Consider the following 16,887-nt stretch of genomic DNA (forward strand, 5'->3'; position numbering starts at 1 on the left):
AGACACAGAATATTAGTGTTGTTCTAGCTACAGGCAAGGAAATTGAGTATTAACTGTTTAGCCTGAGGTTCTAATCTCCTCACCTGAGCTGTACTGTAACCAAACTGAAACAGCAGCATTGCCTTTTGCTTCCTGGGGATAGTTATCTAGCAGGGAAAAGTGTTTTGCGGGAGGCTACAGTCCAGCCTGTGAGCCATTTAGGCCAAACTGCCTCCTCTCCCAAGTATTGTTCCTACCAGCTGAAGTTTGCCATTAAATGGTTCAGAGTAGTGGACTGCTTTCTGTTGTTTGGTTTTTTGTTTTTTTTTTTTACGATATCCACCTGAAAACGTACCTACAGACTCCCCATTGCCCTCTGTATAGAAAGACCATAACAAATGCCACTGGTGAAATCCAGCTCAGGGAAAACAAAGGTCTGCCCATGGTAGCAGCAGACCTGCTTTGCCAAAAGGCTTTCCACCTTGTTTATGCTCCTCTATCCTAATGTCAACTGCTCACAGCCGGGGCAGCATCCACCTATCCAGAAGCTGCCTGGCTGTGAAATCATTTAGCTGCTTGCAACACGTGGTCTGAAAGACTCACTTTTTCTAAAGCATTGCACTCCTGGTGTAAACCTAGCAATCATTTTGCTCCCGTTTCCCCTAGACAAAAGCAATAACTTTAAACCCAAAGTGGTGCCCAGCCGGACTCAGAGCAGGTGCCTGGCAGCACACCTCGCCGCCAGGCTGCCAATTCCCATCTCCTTATGGAACCAGATCTTCTCCAGAAACATCTGCTGAGTCAATGGCAGCACCGGAGACACGGGGAGGGCTGGGCAGGGGCAGCTTTGTTGTCTGGATCTTGTTTAGAAGTCTCATGAGCACGATAGCTGCCAGCCTGTGCTCTTCCACAGGCCCCCGCAGCTCCCTCCCGCACCCCCAGAACACCCCCTCCCAGCAAAAAGTTAACACCCAAAAGATTTCACATTGCCAGAGATCCTGCAGACCAGGGATCTTCTGTATCATCATCTTCCCTTATCTTTGACTTCCTTCGTTGCACGTAAATAATGGTGATTATGGGTCCCTGGTAAATAAACCTGCAAGAAAAACAAGAAAGAGAGGTCAGGTATGTCAGCGGTTTTGTCACTGTGACAATGCCCTGCCAGCCCTCCCGCTGCCACGCGAGCCAGACTGCAGGTAGGCAAAGCAAGCAGGACGGCTGGTTCGGTGCGCTCCCTGCGCCTCGCCTTTCAGCCCCCAGCCTTAATTAAAGCATCATTTGAGGGTCTGGGAGAAGGAGATGAGCGCCCGCCTTCTTGTTACACAGCCCCAGCTAACGACTGGGAACAGCCTGCACGGGGTGGAAGGTGCGATCACAACTGGGTTGGTGCTGGAGATGGACGGAAGGGTGCCCCGCTGCAGAGGGGGCACCCACACCCCCCCCAGCCTCCCCGCTGGTCCCAGTTAGTCCCAGATGGGTGTTGCCACCTCCCTCTACTTTCGCGATCCATCCGGGCACCGGGGCTCTGGGCTCAGTTCCCAGTGGTTTCTCTCTCGGGAGCGGTTCAGCCAGCCCCGCACAGGCGCACGCTGCCGAGGTCCGAACGCGCCCACGACCCGGCCCCACGGCGTGGGGGGCTCGGCGTGGGGCCCGGCTGGAACAAGGACACGCGGGCGGCAGAGCCCAGCCTCCAGGCTCCCTCCACGTGATGCGCTCGCCGGCTCCTTCACCGGGAAAGGTGGAACAAGCCGTGTCACCGGGGACACCCCGCACCGCTCGCCCCCGCGTGCCAGCAAGCGCCTCCGGCTTCTCGAGTGGCTCTGCAAGAGGCGGTTAAAACCCATTCTGGTGCAACTGAAGAGAGAGCAGGCTGGGTTCGCAGCGCGGCTGCCCACGAGGATGCTCGGGACCAGGGATTTTTTGGGAAAAACAAGCAGGTTTTTGCGGCGCCAGTCCCTGCTCTGGCCAAAGCCCCGGGGCACAGCATCCCCCCCTGGGTCCTGTAGCACCAAGGGCGCTGCACCCATTCATCCACAGCCCTGGCACTGCACACACAAACACCCCCCCACACACACCCTTTGCTCAGGGACACAGAAATGCTCAACTCTGTACGTAAGCCGCCAGCATTTTCCACCCAGTTTGTTTGCAACCCAGCAAATTAACCTGGGGACGTCCCATCCAGCAGCGGGGCCGAGGAACAGCACACGTGCACGTGAGGTCACTGCTCTACGGGAAATCTATCCCCGCGAATGTCACAACCTCCAGAGGAGGGACCAGCAGAGCTGAGGCCAGGGGCTGCGCTGGGAAGTGGTGGTGATGGTGGCGAAAGCTGGGACGCACCTGCCCGATGGAGGGACCCGAGGGTCTCCCCCCCCCCTGCTGCCAGCTCTGCAGGGGACGGGGCTGGAGGTCACCAAAACGCAGGCAAACCTCCAACCCAAGGGGAGGGCCCTGCTTCACTTTGCCGCCCCTCATGCTACGCACAGGTGGTAGTTCTCTAGCAGTTTAATTTTTCCCCAATCTTAAACTCTGAGCTCAGTCACACAGAAAAAAATCAGGGTGAGGTGGGTGGATTTAGCCCCTCAACTTCAGCAGGGGCAGATCCACGCTGAGGGGTACAGCTGGGTTGTGTCCCCCCCCCCGGGGAACAAGCAAGGGGCTCTGCAGAGACACCGAGTGACAGCGACGGAGCAGCGGGAGAGACCTGCTGAAGAAAAACTGCCACTGCCCAGCAAGTTACTCAAATCCCTTCGCCCTAGGAAACCTCACTGAAGAAATCCGTGCCTGAGGAACACATTTCTAAAGGAAAAGGCTGCCTCTGCTGCCCGGAGCAGAAGCCAGGACCATGGTCATGCTGTTTTTCAGGAGAGGTTAACCAGGACATGCCGCCTTTCACAGGCTGCAATCAGGGAAAAAAAAAAAAAAAATTTCTGTTTGAGAAGGCAGGCTTGCAAGAGGCACCCGGACATCAGGTCACGGGCAATCACGCCAGGAATTTTCTGGAAGATTTCTCCTGTGGTGCAGCTTCATTAGCAAGTAGGGCAGCGTTTCTGCTCATGGTTCCCTAGAGCAGGAGCATTTCCAGGGAAGGCGCTTGCTTGAGCAGCCCCGAGCTCACAGCTCAGACAGGAGAGCTCACTCCGTTGACGCACATTGTTTCAGGGGCTTGTTCGAGAGCTTTTAATCCCTCCACTGATGCCACTTATAGCTTTAATCAGCTCAAAACGTTCATTCGGCATTAGCAGGATATGAGCCAGCGGCCCGTGGAGTCCTCGCCCAGCACCTAGGGAAGATGACACTCATGCACAGGTCACGGCAGAGATGGGGGGTGGCAATGTGGTCTGTGTGGTAGCAGAGGACTCCGCGCAGGGGAGGGAGATAACCCAGCACCTTCTCGTGTTAATCCCATTCTCTACCCCTGTGTGGGAACACAGGGTACAAGGGAAGGGGGCCGAGGGCCTGTGTTATCTCCTAAATTCTTCCTCATGCTCTGTACATATCTTTGTGACGCGCTCCTCGGGCGCTTCCTTAAACCCAACCGCAGCGGCCTCCCCCAGGAGGGAGAGCGGGGGTGACGGTGAGCAAATGCAAACACATCTGGCCAGAGGTGACACGATCCACATCATCCTCAGGGCTCCGCTCCTCCCCAGGTAGAATCAGCGCTGCCCAAAAAGGCGCCGTCACCACTCCGCGGGGTGACCCTGCGATGCTGCGCCCGCTGCTACGGCCAAGAAAAGGAACTGACCTTGCTTTTCCTGTCCCGTGGCTTTTGTCCATGCCGAGATTCACAAACCACGCCGACAAGAGTCTGAAGTGAAAACCAACATGGTTTCAGAAAGGAAACCGCTATCCTTTTCCTTGACTTGCTCGCCTGTTCCTGGCCAGCGGGGTCAGGGCACTTTCACCACATGGTAAAACCTGAGTCGAGTGGTATGAACGGACAAGACCTAACTCGATGCAACGGCCCTGCTCACCGACAGCTTGCAGAGGTGCTGCTGGTGTGCGTCCGACCCCCGAAATTCTGTAGGACAGCAGTTTATTAGCAGTGCTGGGGAGCGGCTGGGCACAGCCCCAGGGAGCGCTCGCCGGGGACGGGCACCATCATGCAGCCAGAGATGAGCTTGTTCACTTTGAAAACGCAAAGAGGAGAACAACGCAAATGCAAAGGGTTACTTTCAGGCTGAAACTGGAACGATCAAAACCAGGGACAGGAGGAGGAGTGCTGGAGTGACCCAGGCTGGCCTGGGCTGTCAAGGCAGCCCCGGAGGTGCTGCAGTCTGCACCACACCGCACACACGCATCCCTGCCAGTCACCTTGAGCATCCACCCCAAAAATCAGACCTACTGTTTTATCCACAGTGAAAAATATCACGGAATATGATCTACCAGAACAAGCTGCCTTCTACACTGACCACGACCGCTGCCCTATGTGAATTAAAACGACAAAGTTTCTTAAATATAGAACCGTAGGTGGCGGGTGATGCTGCCACTTGCTCCCCTTGTTTCTGTGGCCAGGACCACTGGTGCCACTCCAGCAAGCCGCAAACAGCCACACGCTCTCTCTCTACCTCACCCTCAGCAACTTGTCTAAGGGCTGCTCAATCCACACTGAAATATTAGAGGGTCCCACTGAAGCAGTGTCTTCGCCTGCCCTGGGGAACTCTGAGGAAAGATGTGCAAAGAAAAAGATGTTCACAGTGCAGGAAAAGAGGAGAGAGGCCTCAGCCTGCCAGCACAGATAAGGAGGGGTGAAGTGCTCCTTAATGAGGGTGCAGTCAGCGCTGGGCTATCATATGGCAATCAAGAGACCATCAGCAGGTACCCAGCACAATCCAGCTACTCCCTAATTGTATTAGAAAGGCTTTTGTCCTCTTTGCCCAAAGTGCATACCCTTGGAGGAACAGCAATCTCGGGCTTTAGACAAACTGCTTCCAGAAAGCAGCGCGGCATCCCAATATGACAAGACTCCTTTTGCCCACAGAAATGCTGCCCACCTCTGATGGACCTACCGCCCCGGGGCCACCAGCAGCCCTGGGGAGGCGAGCAAGGAAATATGCAGGCTCATCCCCACCCCAACACCCCGGGTGTCCCACAGAAACCGAGCCAGAAACACTTTCCTGGCTGAGAACTGGCATTTAATATCTCCATTTTGGAAGGGTAACAGAGCATGAAGCCTGCTGACTGGCAGGTGCGTTCAGCGTCTGTAGCAGAACTAAAGGCAAAACTGCTGGGACATGAAGCAAAACTGGAAGAGGTCAGTGGCATACCAAAGAATAAGCAAAAAACTGATTGCCTGGGTCAGGGAGGGTTACAGTTTTCCAGGTTACAACATGAACCAAGGCTGAGGAGAGTCTGAAGCTGTCCTGGGGAAGAACAACTCACTGCATGACCCAGCAGCACTATAAGCTACACGCCAGTGCCACAATTAAGTAGGAAGAGGTTACCTGAGTTTCTTGGTCAACTTAAATTACCTGAGAGCAGAATTCAGACCTTGCTCTAAATCCCATTTTAAGCTTCTCAAGCGGGTCTCCGATTTGAGATTTGCCTTTAATAACAGCCAGAGGTAGACCGATTCGAATGCACGAATACACGACGCATTAGAAAAACCCTCCAGGAAAGCAGACCAAATATTCTGCTGCCCCATAAACAATCCCCACAACACAAATGCTCTGGGTTTGCAGCGAACATATGGCTGGCGCCGGGCTCCTATCTGGGCCAAGCAGCCACGCAATGTATGCCAGGCTGCATTATGTAAGGGCATCCATCTCTGCTGCAGCTGCGTCACTAACGGAGCTGATCAGTGCAGGCTCACAGCTGGCTCTGGATGGAGGGGGGGCGGGTTGCAGAAGGCAGCTGGGTTTTAAGCAAACACCCCCAGGGTAGGACTGTCCCCTCGGTGTTTGTTATCTCTGCATGTACCATTCTGCAGATATGCACAGGATGAATTTTCCCCGGAGGGCACGGGCTGGTTGCATAACTCAGCAGCATCGCGTCAGCATAGAGAGATCACAGATGGCAATGACAGCAGCAAACCCCAAAAAAACCCCAGACCGGACCCTCTGCCACCCCAACCAAACCCCCCACCCGACCCTCAGCCACGCAGCAGAGCTGCTCCCACCACAATGAGACCCACACCTCGCCCTGGGGCACCATGTGGGGTGCCCTGCTTTTGCCCCAGGACTTTATTACACCAAACTGCAGATTCATCCCCCCACCCTAATCCCCAGCCCACACTTGCACTGGGACCAGTAAGGAGCCCCAGGCCAAGGTGGGAGCAGTCACATCGATTACTTGAGCTAGAGATCTTAAGGCCATTAAATATTTTGCGCTGGGGTGCAGAGGGGATTGTCTGTGCACCAGTTTGGACAAACCAGCAGTGACGACACTAGACCTACCCCATGGGCCTTTCTTTCCATTTCTATCATCCCATTTCTCTGCAAACAGCACAAAGCTTACACCTGGGCACACACAGAGAGGGGATGGGCAGCACAGCTCTTTACTCAGAAACCCTCAGGTGGGCAGTGAGGAGGGTTTTGGTTTTGTTTTTTTTTTTTTTTTTTTTTTGTTGTTGTTGTTGTTGTTTTTTTGTTTTTTTAGCAAAACCTGCCAAAATGCCCCCACCTTCCCCTGCACTCTGCTGCTGGAGGCTCTCAGGAGCAGGCCAGGCACACAGCCATCGGCTGCAAGGCTGAAGGCTGGGTGTTTGCTGTCTAGGGCAGCCATCTCATCCCTCTTCTCTCTCTTGTACCTGCAGTCTGCGCTGGTCCAGCAGGATCTGTGCAGTTTTGGGGTGAGGGAAGGGCTGGGAGCCCAAGCTGCAATACCAGCACCCGACACAAGCAGGCTTTCAGAGCTCTCCTGGGACCAGCAATGGTCAGGCAGCTCTGCCAGAGCTTGAGAAAGAACCTGGCCTGGGAAGTCATCAGCCTCACCCCTTGTAATCTGTAATTTTTCATTTTCATTGAAGTGTTTGGCTGGGAGAATCCCTGGTAACAGCTCCTGTTTACAGACAGCTTTGTCATGCAGGCAACACCTCCCAGTCCTTCAGAGTCACTGGTTAATGACACTGCCAGCTACCCCATGTCCCTGGGGGTCCTTCCAGACCACGTGTGACCACCCAGGCCTCAGGACCTCTAAACCTGGGACTATTTAGGAACCAACGTGGCGGAAGAAGGGAGAGGTCTCTGCTTGAATGAAGCTGGGCTCAGCCTGAGCACAACTGTTTTGTAGGCTTCCTTCCTGAGCTGACACAGGTCTACAAACTCAGGCTGGAGACCAAAGCATCCTACCAGGTCTGGGCTGCTGCAGTTCACACCAAAGGGAAGTCTTGTCTTTAGTGAGGAAACGAAACGGACCCACATGCCTCGTAGGTGAAAGCTGAGGGAACAGCTTTGTGCTGAGATGGACCTGCCACTCGGTACCTGCTCGCTGAGCCCCGAGGTGTCCTGTCAGCCTCAGAGGGGAAGGGGACTGTGCTAGACAGCGAGGTGCTGCCAGCACTGACCGCAGAAATTATACAGCAGGAAAAACTGGCAGCTCTTTTCCCTACCCCTGGGACAGGCAGACATACTCAAGCTGATGTCAGAGGGCGCTCGTGGGGGTCTCTGCCTGTCCCAGCCACTGGCCAGGACCTCCAAGGAGCAGGGCTCCTGCCCAGCCCTGCCAGATCCACTGGGCCTTTGGGCAGCAGTGGGATGTGCACCTGCTAATTCTGTTTCCCATCTCTACTTTAGTTTAGCAGTAGAATAGGTATAAAAAAAAAAAAAAAAAAAAAAAAAAACCACAACCAAATCAAAACTCAGAAGCAGCACTCTGATGAGTCACTACAGAAATAGTGCTGGAAAAGACATAAAAGACTCCTTTGTGTCACTACAAAGTGCATTATCAGGCTGGTACAGCAGACAGAATAATACAAAAACTGTGGATCACTTACCCAGCTGCAAAGCACAGCGGTGCCCTGCCCTGAATTTAAGCAGCACATGTAACCTGGTCCATTCTGGTTTCAAGCTCAAAGGCATCAGGTCGATCCTGCGGGTTAGCAGCCAACATGTCTTTCAAGAGCTGCTTGATCCCCTCAGACATGGAAGTCCTGCGTTTCTGAGGGATGTGCAGCTCCATCTTTGGGTTTTCTAGCAGTGCTTCTCCAACAGGCACAATCTCAGTCCCCTGCTTGACGTAGGTCCCCAGCAGCTCCTTCTTGGTCTCCGCGTCGATGAAAGTTATCCTCTCAATCATGGCCCAGATGATGATGCCAAGGGCAAAGATGTCAGCCTTGGCGGTGTAGTGTCCCTCCCAGACCTCGGGCGCCATGTAGAAATCAGAGCCGCAAGCCGAAGACAGCCAGTATTTGTTCACATTCACATTTTTGTTCTCGTGCCCACCCTCCTTGCCCCGAGCAGTCAGGCCAGCGCAGACCTTACTCAGCCCAAAGTCGGCCACCTTGAGAACTGGGGTGCCAGACTTCTCGGTTATCAGGATGTTGTCTGGTTTCAGGTCCCGGTGGACAATGTGGTTCTTGTGCAGGAAGGCAATGGCGCTGGTCAGCTGCAGCATGAAGCTCTTGTTTGTCGCTGGGTTGGGTCTTCGCGAGAGCACGTACTGGTTGAGGTCTCCCCCTTCGCAGAACTCCATGACGAACCAGAGGTAGCAAGGCTCCTCCGCGTAGCCCAGGATCCTCTCACCTAACCGAAAGGGACAAAAGCAAGAGTGGCTTTTTTCAGATAAATTACAAAATGTCCACACTGACTCAGCGCAGGCAAGGGCCGGGTCTGGTTTATGCAGGCAGTAAAAGCCTAAGGGATGTGACTGAGACCTGTCGCACCACAGGGTACCAGCAGTGATGCTGGCACTGCTGTGGCTTCAAATGCTTTAGGATCCCGTTGAATTCCAGGCACCAGCACCCCGGTTATCTGAGCTCACTGCCGGGGAGCCAGCTCAGGGACCTGTTCCCAGCAAAGCGCAGGCGTGCGAGTGAGACTGAGCACACGTCTTCTCGAGTGCTTGCGGGGAACTCGGAAGCAGAGGGTTATTTTCCTGCGCTACCAGCAGGCAATTCTCCCCAGGCTCTGGCAGCCAAAGCAGCAGAGACTAAAAGCACAATTAGCAGTGAGTCTATGGGGGGGAAAAAAAAAAAAAAAAAAAAAAAATCAGTTCTATGTGAACGACAGCTCTCCCACTCGAGCTCTGCTGCAGGAGGCAAAGGCTGGCTTGTACCTTACGCTTTACTAGTATAACTGCAAGTGGGGATTAAATCACACCCCTTAGCACCGTGCCAATACAGCTTCACTAAAAGCTGCCACACCAGTGTCAGAGCCTTGCAGCACACTGGCTCTTCTCAGACTAAATTTGTGCATTTAAGCATTGTGTTTGTGCTAGGGGAGCTCTGCCACTTCATACAGCTTTCATTAAGTGCCAACAAGTCTTTCAAGAGAGGAAACTGGAAGCCCAAATAACCAAACTTTTAAGTGCAATCTCAGCCATGTTTACAAATATAACTGTTGCCTTGCTTGTTAGTGCTGCTACTCAATATTGTGCCCCAAACAGCTTCCTCCTTCACCAGACATCTCACTGAGCTCTTCAAGCTGCAAGAGCCAATGCCAGGATGCCCTGGCACCAGACCTGGCCCGTTAGCCAATTCCAGGATGCAAATCCTGCTGCCAGACCCCACATCACCTGCACAGAGCACCCAGGTGACAGACAGAGCCTGCACACACAACCGGGGCATCATTTTGCTTTAACAACTAGGCTTTTTTTTTTTTATCCTCAAGCACCGTAAGGGAGAAGCTGGAGGACACCACTCTTTCTGCCACAGTTAACGAGTCACACAGACGATTCCCGAGTGTTTTGAAAGCAGTTAAGGAACTCCACCCATTTGACAAAGTTGGGTTTTGTTTTAGCAAAGCCCTGGAGAGCATCTGGGAATGCAAACTTCCAGCAGCAGGTAAAGCCAAGGACTACCAGGGACACGGAGCCCTGGGCTGCCTGGCGCCCGTGCCTGCGATGGTCAGTGACTGGTGTGGGTGGGAATATTGGTTATTTGCACAAACAGTCTGTATCCACGGCTACTGCTATGGAAATGGAAGTCTGCACAACAGAAGGATTTGGCTGCACCTCCCTGCCCTCGGCAGAAGACGAAGGTTAGGTCTGGGGGATGGGAGGGACCATGAACAGGCTGGAGATATAGGGCTCTGGGTGCAGTCTGGGGGTCAAATGAGACGCCCCAAAGTGCTGGAGCGGGGCTCAGCACGCAAATCCAAGGGCCAAAAGGGAGCAGCACAGGACAGCTTGGCTCTGGAAACCCAAACACTGACAGGGAAAAGCAGCTCCTCTGGTGCGAGCCGCCCTTTGGGGCGACGAGTGTGACAGCACGACACCCCAGCTCGCCCCGCTGCCGCCACCTCGGGTTCGCCGAAACCCCAGCGACGCCGCAGCAGGGCACGGGGGGGCTTTGCTTTCCTGCTCCCCTCAGCAGCCATACAGCCCCAGCGTGGGGAGCCGGGAGGGTCGGGCTCTTTCTCAGGCAGGACCCGCACCACGGCGGGGGGAGCCCGGCAGAGCCCCGCGCCCATCGCACACGGCCGGGAGGGTGAGAGCATTCACACGGCAGCGCTGCCGGCAGCCCCTTCCCGCAGCGAGGCGGCTCGAACACCAGCTCCCCAGCAGCCAGGACCTGCCGGCTCCAACACCCCAAGGTTTGTTTTCACCATAACAAAGGCTCCGATTTAAAACCTGGCCCCTGAACCTCAGCAAGCGCAGGGAGGACACTGCTGACCCCGAAGTAGCTGCAAGCACCATGCACTTCACTTTGGGTGGAGCGCTGCTAGGAGAGGCTTAAGCCAAGAGTAGTATTTCCTCATTTTCTTTCTATAATCTGAAAGTGTTTTAGTTGTTAAATCATCTTCCTGCCTTCAAAACAAACAGCTTTAAACATAAAGAGCTGGCAAGCCGCTTCCTAAAGACGAGATGTCAGCAAACTGAAGTCAAGCAGCCAAGAGCTGAAGAGATGCAGATGACAGGCCAGACCTGCTCTCCATCACGAAGCGAGCATCTCCGCACGCTCCCTGCCCAAACACAGGATGGCACACGCTAACCTCTCCATCCCTGCACTGGCCCCCCCCTACCCCGACCTATCCTGGGAGCTCATTAAACAGCTTGTTAATTTGCTTAGCATCACGGGGAGGAAAAAAAAAAAAAAAAAAAATTTCTAATGATAGCAGAACCAGCATCCCACACCCCACCACTGTGTGTAACCTCTGACTCCCTCTGTGCAAAGAGGCTGTGCTGGAGAGATGAGAGCAGGCGGCACAAAGCCCGGGTGCTCGGACTGATGGTAACAGGCGTGGGCGATGCCAGGGCAGCCCGAGAACATGGCCAAGCACCAGCGGCGAGTCGGTGGCCCCACGGGTGACACGTGAGGAAGCAACACCCTCTACCTGTTCACTTAAGGCAGCTCTATCACAGCTAGGGGTTAGGAACAAGAGGGGCACGTTGCTTAAGTACACGTCTCTCCTCCAGGCTCAGTGCCAGGCTTCCCGCTTCCTTTTTGCACTCTGCCCTTGAATTTACTATTCCACATCTCGTTAAAACGATGAAGGTGCAGGCTCCGCGCCGTAGCCGAGACCCGGCATCTCCTGGTATCCTGACAGTTGTGTTCCCAATTCAGAAAGTCTGTGACTAATCCCCTCCCCGTGCCCTGAGCCCTGGCGCACTGGCACACAGCATCTGTGCAGGCCCGTAAATAGCCCAGCTGCGGTCGTGCAGAATGGCACAGCAGCACAGCTACGGCCGGAGCTCCACACGCTGCGGACACGGAAGGAGAGCAAGCAAACCCGGGAGGGCTCATCTAGCTCCATCTTTTGTTTTGAAAATATTTATCCGTGTTGTATCAGACCCAAAGCTTGGGAAGGCAGCGACCACAGCCTGGGGCCAGCACAGCCCGGGGGGCAGTCAGGAGGAAGGCAGATGGAGGGCAGAATGCACTCTGGTTTGGGGTGTGAAACTGCTACTCTCCAGCCCTGGGATGGAGAGCCCAGCTCTGCTCCCCCTCTTTGGGGGGCTGCAGCAGCACCAGGGCAGGCAAAGCTCCTCCCTCACCCCAAGCAGGGAAGTCAGGGGGGTCTCTCCCCACCTAGAGATGGGGAGCACCCAGAGCTACCCAGGAGCTTTTCCCAAGCCATGCCACCTCTTCCTGGAGTGTGCAACCTGACAAAGAGGGGGCAGGAAGCCCCTGTAGCTGCCAGCAAAGAGCTTGAGTTGCCACAGCTGGACACACACCTGAAGGGAAGAGTTGGCTCCTCTCCCATGGAGTCACGTCTGCAAGAACACGTAAAGGAAGCACCAAGGCTATACAGAAATTAGGACACTGCCCTTCTTGGGGAGACTCCCTTGGGTGGTTGTGTGAAGGGAGAGCAGGATCAGGTCTGGACATGTCCCCCCAGGAGGACGGAGGGGACAGGCAAGGCAGGGGCAGTCAGATCCAGAGGTGTGGACAGAGGATGGGTCTCGGCAGCCTTGCAAGAAGTCTGCCTGACACAGGGAGATTGCCTACGCTGGGGGGGGGGTCAGCTGGGGGGAGCATGGGGAGATTGAGCTCCCCAAGGAGCGTATAGGAGTCCTGGCAAACAAGTTTGGGGAAGGGAGGGGTTGGGGTGAGCTCACTCAGGCTGCAGCGGGCTGGGGGGAATGGGGGCATTGAGGATACAGGGCTCCGGTAATTTTCCACGTCTTCACATTGGCAGAGCTGGGTCTGACAAGCAGCCAAGGGAGCAGAGGGAGGGAGGAAGCATTTTGGAGATGTCACCATCACAGTCATCAACTGTGGCAGGAGAAGGTGACCCCCGACAGTCCCATGATGCTGCTGAGGGACCCCAGGGGAAGATGGGGATGTCAGCCCAGGTACTTCCAGGGTTGTCCCCACAAAGCCAGCATGGGGGGGGGGGGGGGGGAACAGGGACAGGAGAGCACAAGGAACAGTCCCAAAGGTGAAGAGCTCGAGGGAGCAGGCAGGGCACTGTAACAGGCTGCAGCCTTGGGGTGCTCCGAGGAGATGAGCAGAGAGAGGGGGGAGATGTCCCCTTGGTGTGACTGGGAAGAGACCAGTGAAGGTCCCCGAGGGACGTGCGTGGGCTGTGGTACAGGTCGGGGTAGCGGAGGGAGCCCCAGGAGGGGGTGTAATGGCGGAAGAGGGAAGCGCTGGCAGGAGGTGCAGGGAAGGGCTGAGGGCAGCACACAGGGATGCTCCCCAGGACTGGGTCTGAGCCTGGAGGTGACAACGGGGTCCCTCAGGAGGAGGGGCAGAGGGCTGGGGTGCTGCAGAGGTGCAGGGCACAAGGAGGGACCCCACGGGCAGGGCACAGGGAAGGGTGTCCCTGGGAGCGGCACACAGAGGAAGAGGGAGAGTGGAAGGGACACACAGGCAGAGCCCAAGGTCACAGCAGGGGACAGGGACCAGGACAGGGGTCCCAGGGGGTGGGTGGCAGCAAAGAGGGGTGCTGGGGGCAGCAGAAGGACCCTGTGGGGAGCCCTGCAGAGATAGGACTGAGGTGAGAGCAGAGGGGAGCAAGCTTGGGGCAGGTACCGCTGCAGAGCAGAGGGACCCCAGGGCTGGCAGGGGTGATTGAGGAGACCGAGGCGACCTGGGGTGCAGCGGGGGGGAGCCCGGGGGGTGGTTATACTGACAAAGTGGTGAGTTGAGGCAAAGGGAGAGGTGTTGCAACAGGGGGGGGGGAGCTTCGAGTGCTCTTCTGAGAGGAGGTGATGCCAAGGAGGGATTTGAGCAACGGGGTGATGGGGGGGGAAGGGGGTTGCTCAGGGTGGGGGTGTCTGGGAAAGATGCCCCAAATGCCGGAGATTAGGGGAAAGCGGGTGACACCGGGGTGGGGGGGTATCCCCGAGGTGACCCTGCTGCGGGGGTATGGAGGACAGCGGGGGGGGGGGGTGGGGTGTGTGGGGGCAGACCCGGGGTGCCAAAACCCGGGGGTGTAGGGAAGCGGGTGTCGGGTACCTTTGAGGGAGGTCTCGACGAGGCGCAGGTAGAGCTGGCTGCGCTTGTTGCCGTGGCTCATGGGCTGCCCCAGGCCGTGCCGCTGCAGGACGCACTCCTCGAAGCGCACCACGTTGGGGTGCTGCCGCCGGAGGCTCGTCAGGGCCCAGAACTCCGCCAGCGCCAGCTCCACGTTCTCCGGGGCGTCGCAACGGATCCGTTTCACCGCCAACCGGGCGCCGCTGCGGCCCGACACCGCTTCGTACACCACGCCGTAGGCCCCGCGGCCGATCTCGGCTAACAGGCGGTACCGAGGAGCCCCGCCGCCGCCGCCGCCGCCCGCCGCCGCCATGGGGCCCCGCCGCGCTGCCCGCCGCCGCCGCGTCGCCCTTTGTGTCCCGCGGCGGGCGCCGTCCGCCGCCTCCATGAAGGGGGACGGGGGGGGTGGCGGCCCCACCGGCCCCCCGGCAGCTCCGCGCCGGTAACGGAGCGCACGCCGCCGCGTCGGAGGGCGGAAAAGCGCGCCCTGCCTGCCCCTTTAAGCGCTCGGCCAATCGCGGCGGCGCGGGGTGAACCACAACGGCGGTGGGGGGGGGGGGTGGTGGGGTCTGTGTGTGTGTGTGTGTATGTGTGTGTGTGTCTGTGTTTGGGGGGTGGGACCCGCGTTTTCCCCAACGGCGGGGCGTGTGTCGGTAGCGATTGGCCCCGCACCTCCGCGCCCTGCTCGGTAACCGGGGCGCCGCGCCGCCAGCGCGCCTCAGCGCGGCGGGGGTGGGGGGGGGGTGTGCGGCGGAGCGGCGGCCCAGCCCCCCCGCCCCCGTGGTACGCGCCGCCCCGGTGTAAACAAGCCGGTCATCGGGGCGGCTGGCTCGTGTCCCCCCCCCCCGCGCCGATCCTTTTCCCGCCTCACCGGACACGGCACCGGGGGGTGATTTTGGAGGGGGGGGGGGGGGGACGGGACACGGCGGAGCGAGCTCGGCCCACGGGGCTCACCTGAGGCGCGGCGGTGAGGTCCGGTTTGGGCGCGGGGTGGGGGTGGGGGGGGTGGGGTGGGGGGGGGCGGAGCGAAGCGGCGGCGGGATAGGAATGGGGCCGCGCGCCCTGACGTAACCCCTTATGTAACGGCGGGGGGGACCCGCCCCCCCCCCCCCCCACCCGTTTCCCCCCTCCCACCCCACCCGGACGGCCGGTGCGCCGGGGAGGGGGGTGGCCCCCGAGGAGGGACCCGGTGCACCGAAGACACACCCCCCCCCCCCCGGAGCACCGCACTCATCCTGCCGGGATCGGTCCCACCCCGCTCCTGGGGCTCACCGGGGGGTCACCCCGGGAAAAGCGGCTGAGAAACCGGAGGGGAATCGCCCTGGGGACCGGGGACCGCGCGGGCGCTGGTTGAAACGCGAATTTTGTGGGTGCCCGACAGGCTGGTGTGGGGCGGCGCGGCACCCACTGGGTGCCCGTGGGACGGGAAATAGCGGCTGCCGTATGCTGGGACCCTGAGGGGTGGCGGGGGCCCGGTGGGAACCCCCCGGGGATACGGGATACCCCATTCCCGGGCTGGCCGCACCCCCCCCCCGTGACTTGGATCCTGGCTCCCCACGGGGCTGGTTTGGTCCCGTTGCTCCCGCGGGGAAGTAGCGTGGGGTGGTCGTGACCCCACACAGGGGTCTCTGCCCGAAACACCATCCCCAAACCGCTCTTCACCCCCCGGGACGGGGCCTTCACGAGCACCCACCCACCCCAGGGGGGCGCGGGGGGGGTCTAATGCTGGTGCTGGGCTGCTGGGCAGCCGATGGCCCCCCGGGGTTCGGGGTTTTGCACGCCACCGTGCCGCTCCCCGTGGGCTTGTGCGGGGAGGGGCGGGGGGGGAATGGCAATTAAACGCTGAAACAGGTTTGTTTTTTTCTCCCCAGCCGTTTCTCCCCGTGTTTTCCTGCCCCCCGCGTGGGTGATGTGAGCATCTGCGGCCGGTCAGGAGCATCTGCAGAGCCAGTTTACGGAGGAGCTCTAAAAATGACTGGTTTCTTGACTCACTTCTGAGGCATGTGCTGCTGCGATCACGCAGCCCGCAGCAACACGGGGCTGCGTCACACTGGTGTGTGTCCCCCCCCCCACCTCCCCGGGGGGGGGACGGACAGAGACCCCCGGAGCCACAAGCACCAAGGGCGCGGCCTGCGGGGTGGGTGATGGCTCCCACGGTGGGGCTGACCCACGGGGCAGCACGACGCAGGCTGCGGTTCCTGCGAGCGGTTTGAACTCGATTTGCTTTTAAATGGAGCCACTTCACCTCCTGGCTGGGGGGATGAGGGGGGCTGTGCTGCAGCCGCCCCCCCCCCCCCGGGCTCCTGGTGCCCGGGGACGACAGCAGCGGCGGTGACGCTCAGTGTTTACACGCGCTCCGCTTTTGTACCGGCGTCGAGTGGCCACTTGTCCCTCCTGCCCACGCCAGGCAGGTCACTGCGTCCCTGCACGTGTGCCCACCTGGGCTGCGCGGCGACCCCGAGCCGCTGCGGCGTGACGCAGGCCGGGGCTGAATCGGCCCCCGGTCCCCTGCAGCGGTGACCTCCCCCTGCTCTGCCGGGCATCTGCCTCCAGATCCTGCGGGTGCAGCCGCTGGCGTTTTCTCTTGGTCGATCGGAATCTGCTCCCACGGGCGGTTGGGAGCCGACCCCCCCACTGCAGTTCTCCCCGCGGAGATGTTGTGGTTACTCGGCGGCCCAAAAAATTACGGCGGGCACATCGCTCGCCCCGCAGCGCAGCAGCTCTTGCTGCCCCGTGGCCACGTCTGCCTGCAAAAAACGCCAGCGCCCACCCTGGCATCGCGTTAGGGCCAGGCGGGTGAGCGAGCAACAGAGCCCTTTCTGGAAAAGCCCCGTCCTGCAGTGAACAGGATAAAGCTGATGGTGCTGGAGGAGCCACCGCAGAGCGAC

General features: G+C 58.4%; 1 protein-coding gene and 1 long non-coding RNA gene across 2 annotated transcripts; one reads left to right on the plus strand and one right to left on the minus strand.

The window, feature by feature from the left end:
• Positions 1-929: 929 nt before the first annotated feature.
• On the minus strand, positions 930-14,514 carry STK35 (serine/threonine kinase 35). The gene is made up of 3 exons (XM_033001197.2): positions 13,982-14,514; positions 7,913-8,660; positions 930-1,075 (listed from the first exon to the last, which is right to left on the minus strand). Exons 1-2 carry the CDS (start codon positions 14,385-14,387, stop codon positions 7,948-7,950), a joined length of 1,119 nt encoding a protein of 372 aa, XP_032857088.2. The 5' UTR covers positions 14,388-14,514; the 3' UTR covers positions 930-1,075; positions 7,913-7,947.
• A 21-nt stretch (positions 14,515-14,535) lies between these two features.
• LOC122154177 lies at positions 14,536-15,990 on the plus strand. The gene is made up of 2 exons (XR_006166105.1): positions 14,536-14,971; positions 15,871-15,990. It is a non-coding gene; the product is annotated as an uncharacterized LOC122154177 (long non-coding RNA).
• The last annotated feature ends 897 nt before the right edge of the window (positions 15,991-16,887 follow it).

This window comes from Tyto alba, unplaced genomic scaffold (assembly GCF_018691265.1).
Source record: "Tyto alba isolate M040663 unplaced genomic scaffold, T.alba_DEE_v4.0 Super-Scaffold_33, whole genome shotgun sequence".
In the NCBI taxonomy this organism is placed as follows: Eukaryota; Metazoa; Chordata; class Aves; order Strigiformes; family Tytonidae; genus Tyto; species Tyto alba.

Bases quoted from the DNA above. Each gene is read 5' to 3' on its own strand.
- STK35 (XM_033001197.2), bottom strand. From the start codon at position 14,387: ATGGAGGCGGCGGACGGCGCCCGCCGCGGGACACAAAGGGCGACGCGG. The intron at 8,661-13,981 runs GTACCCGACACC...CCTTTCGGTTAG, and splicing joins CGTCGAGACCTCCCTCAAAG to GTGAGAGGATCCTGGGCTAC.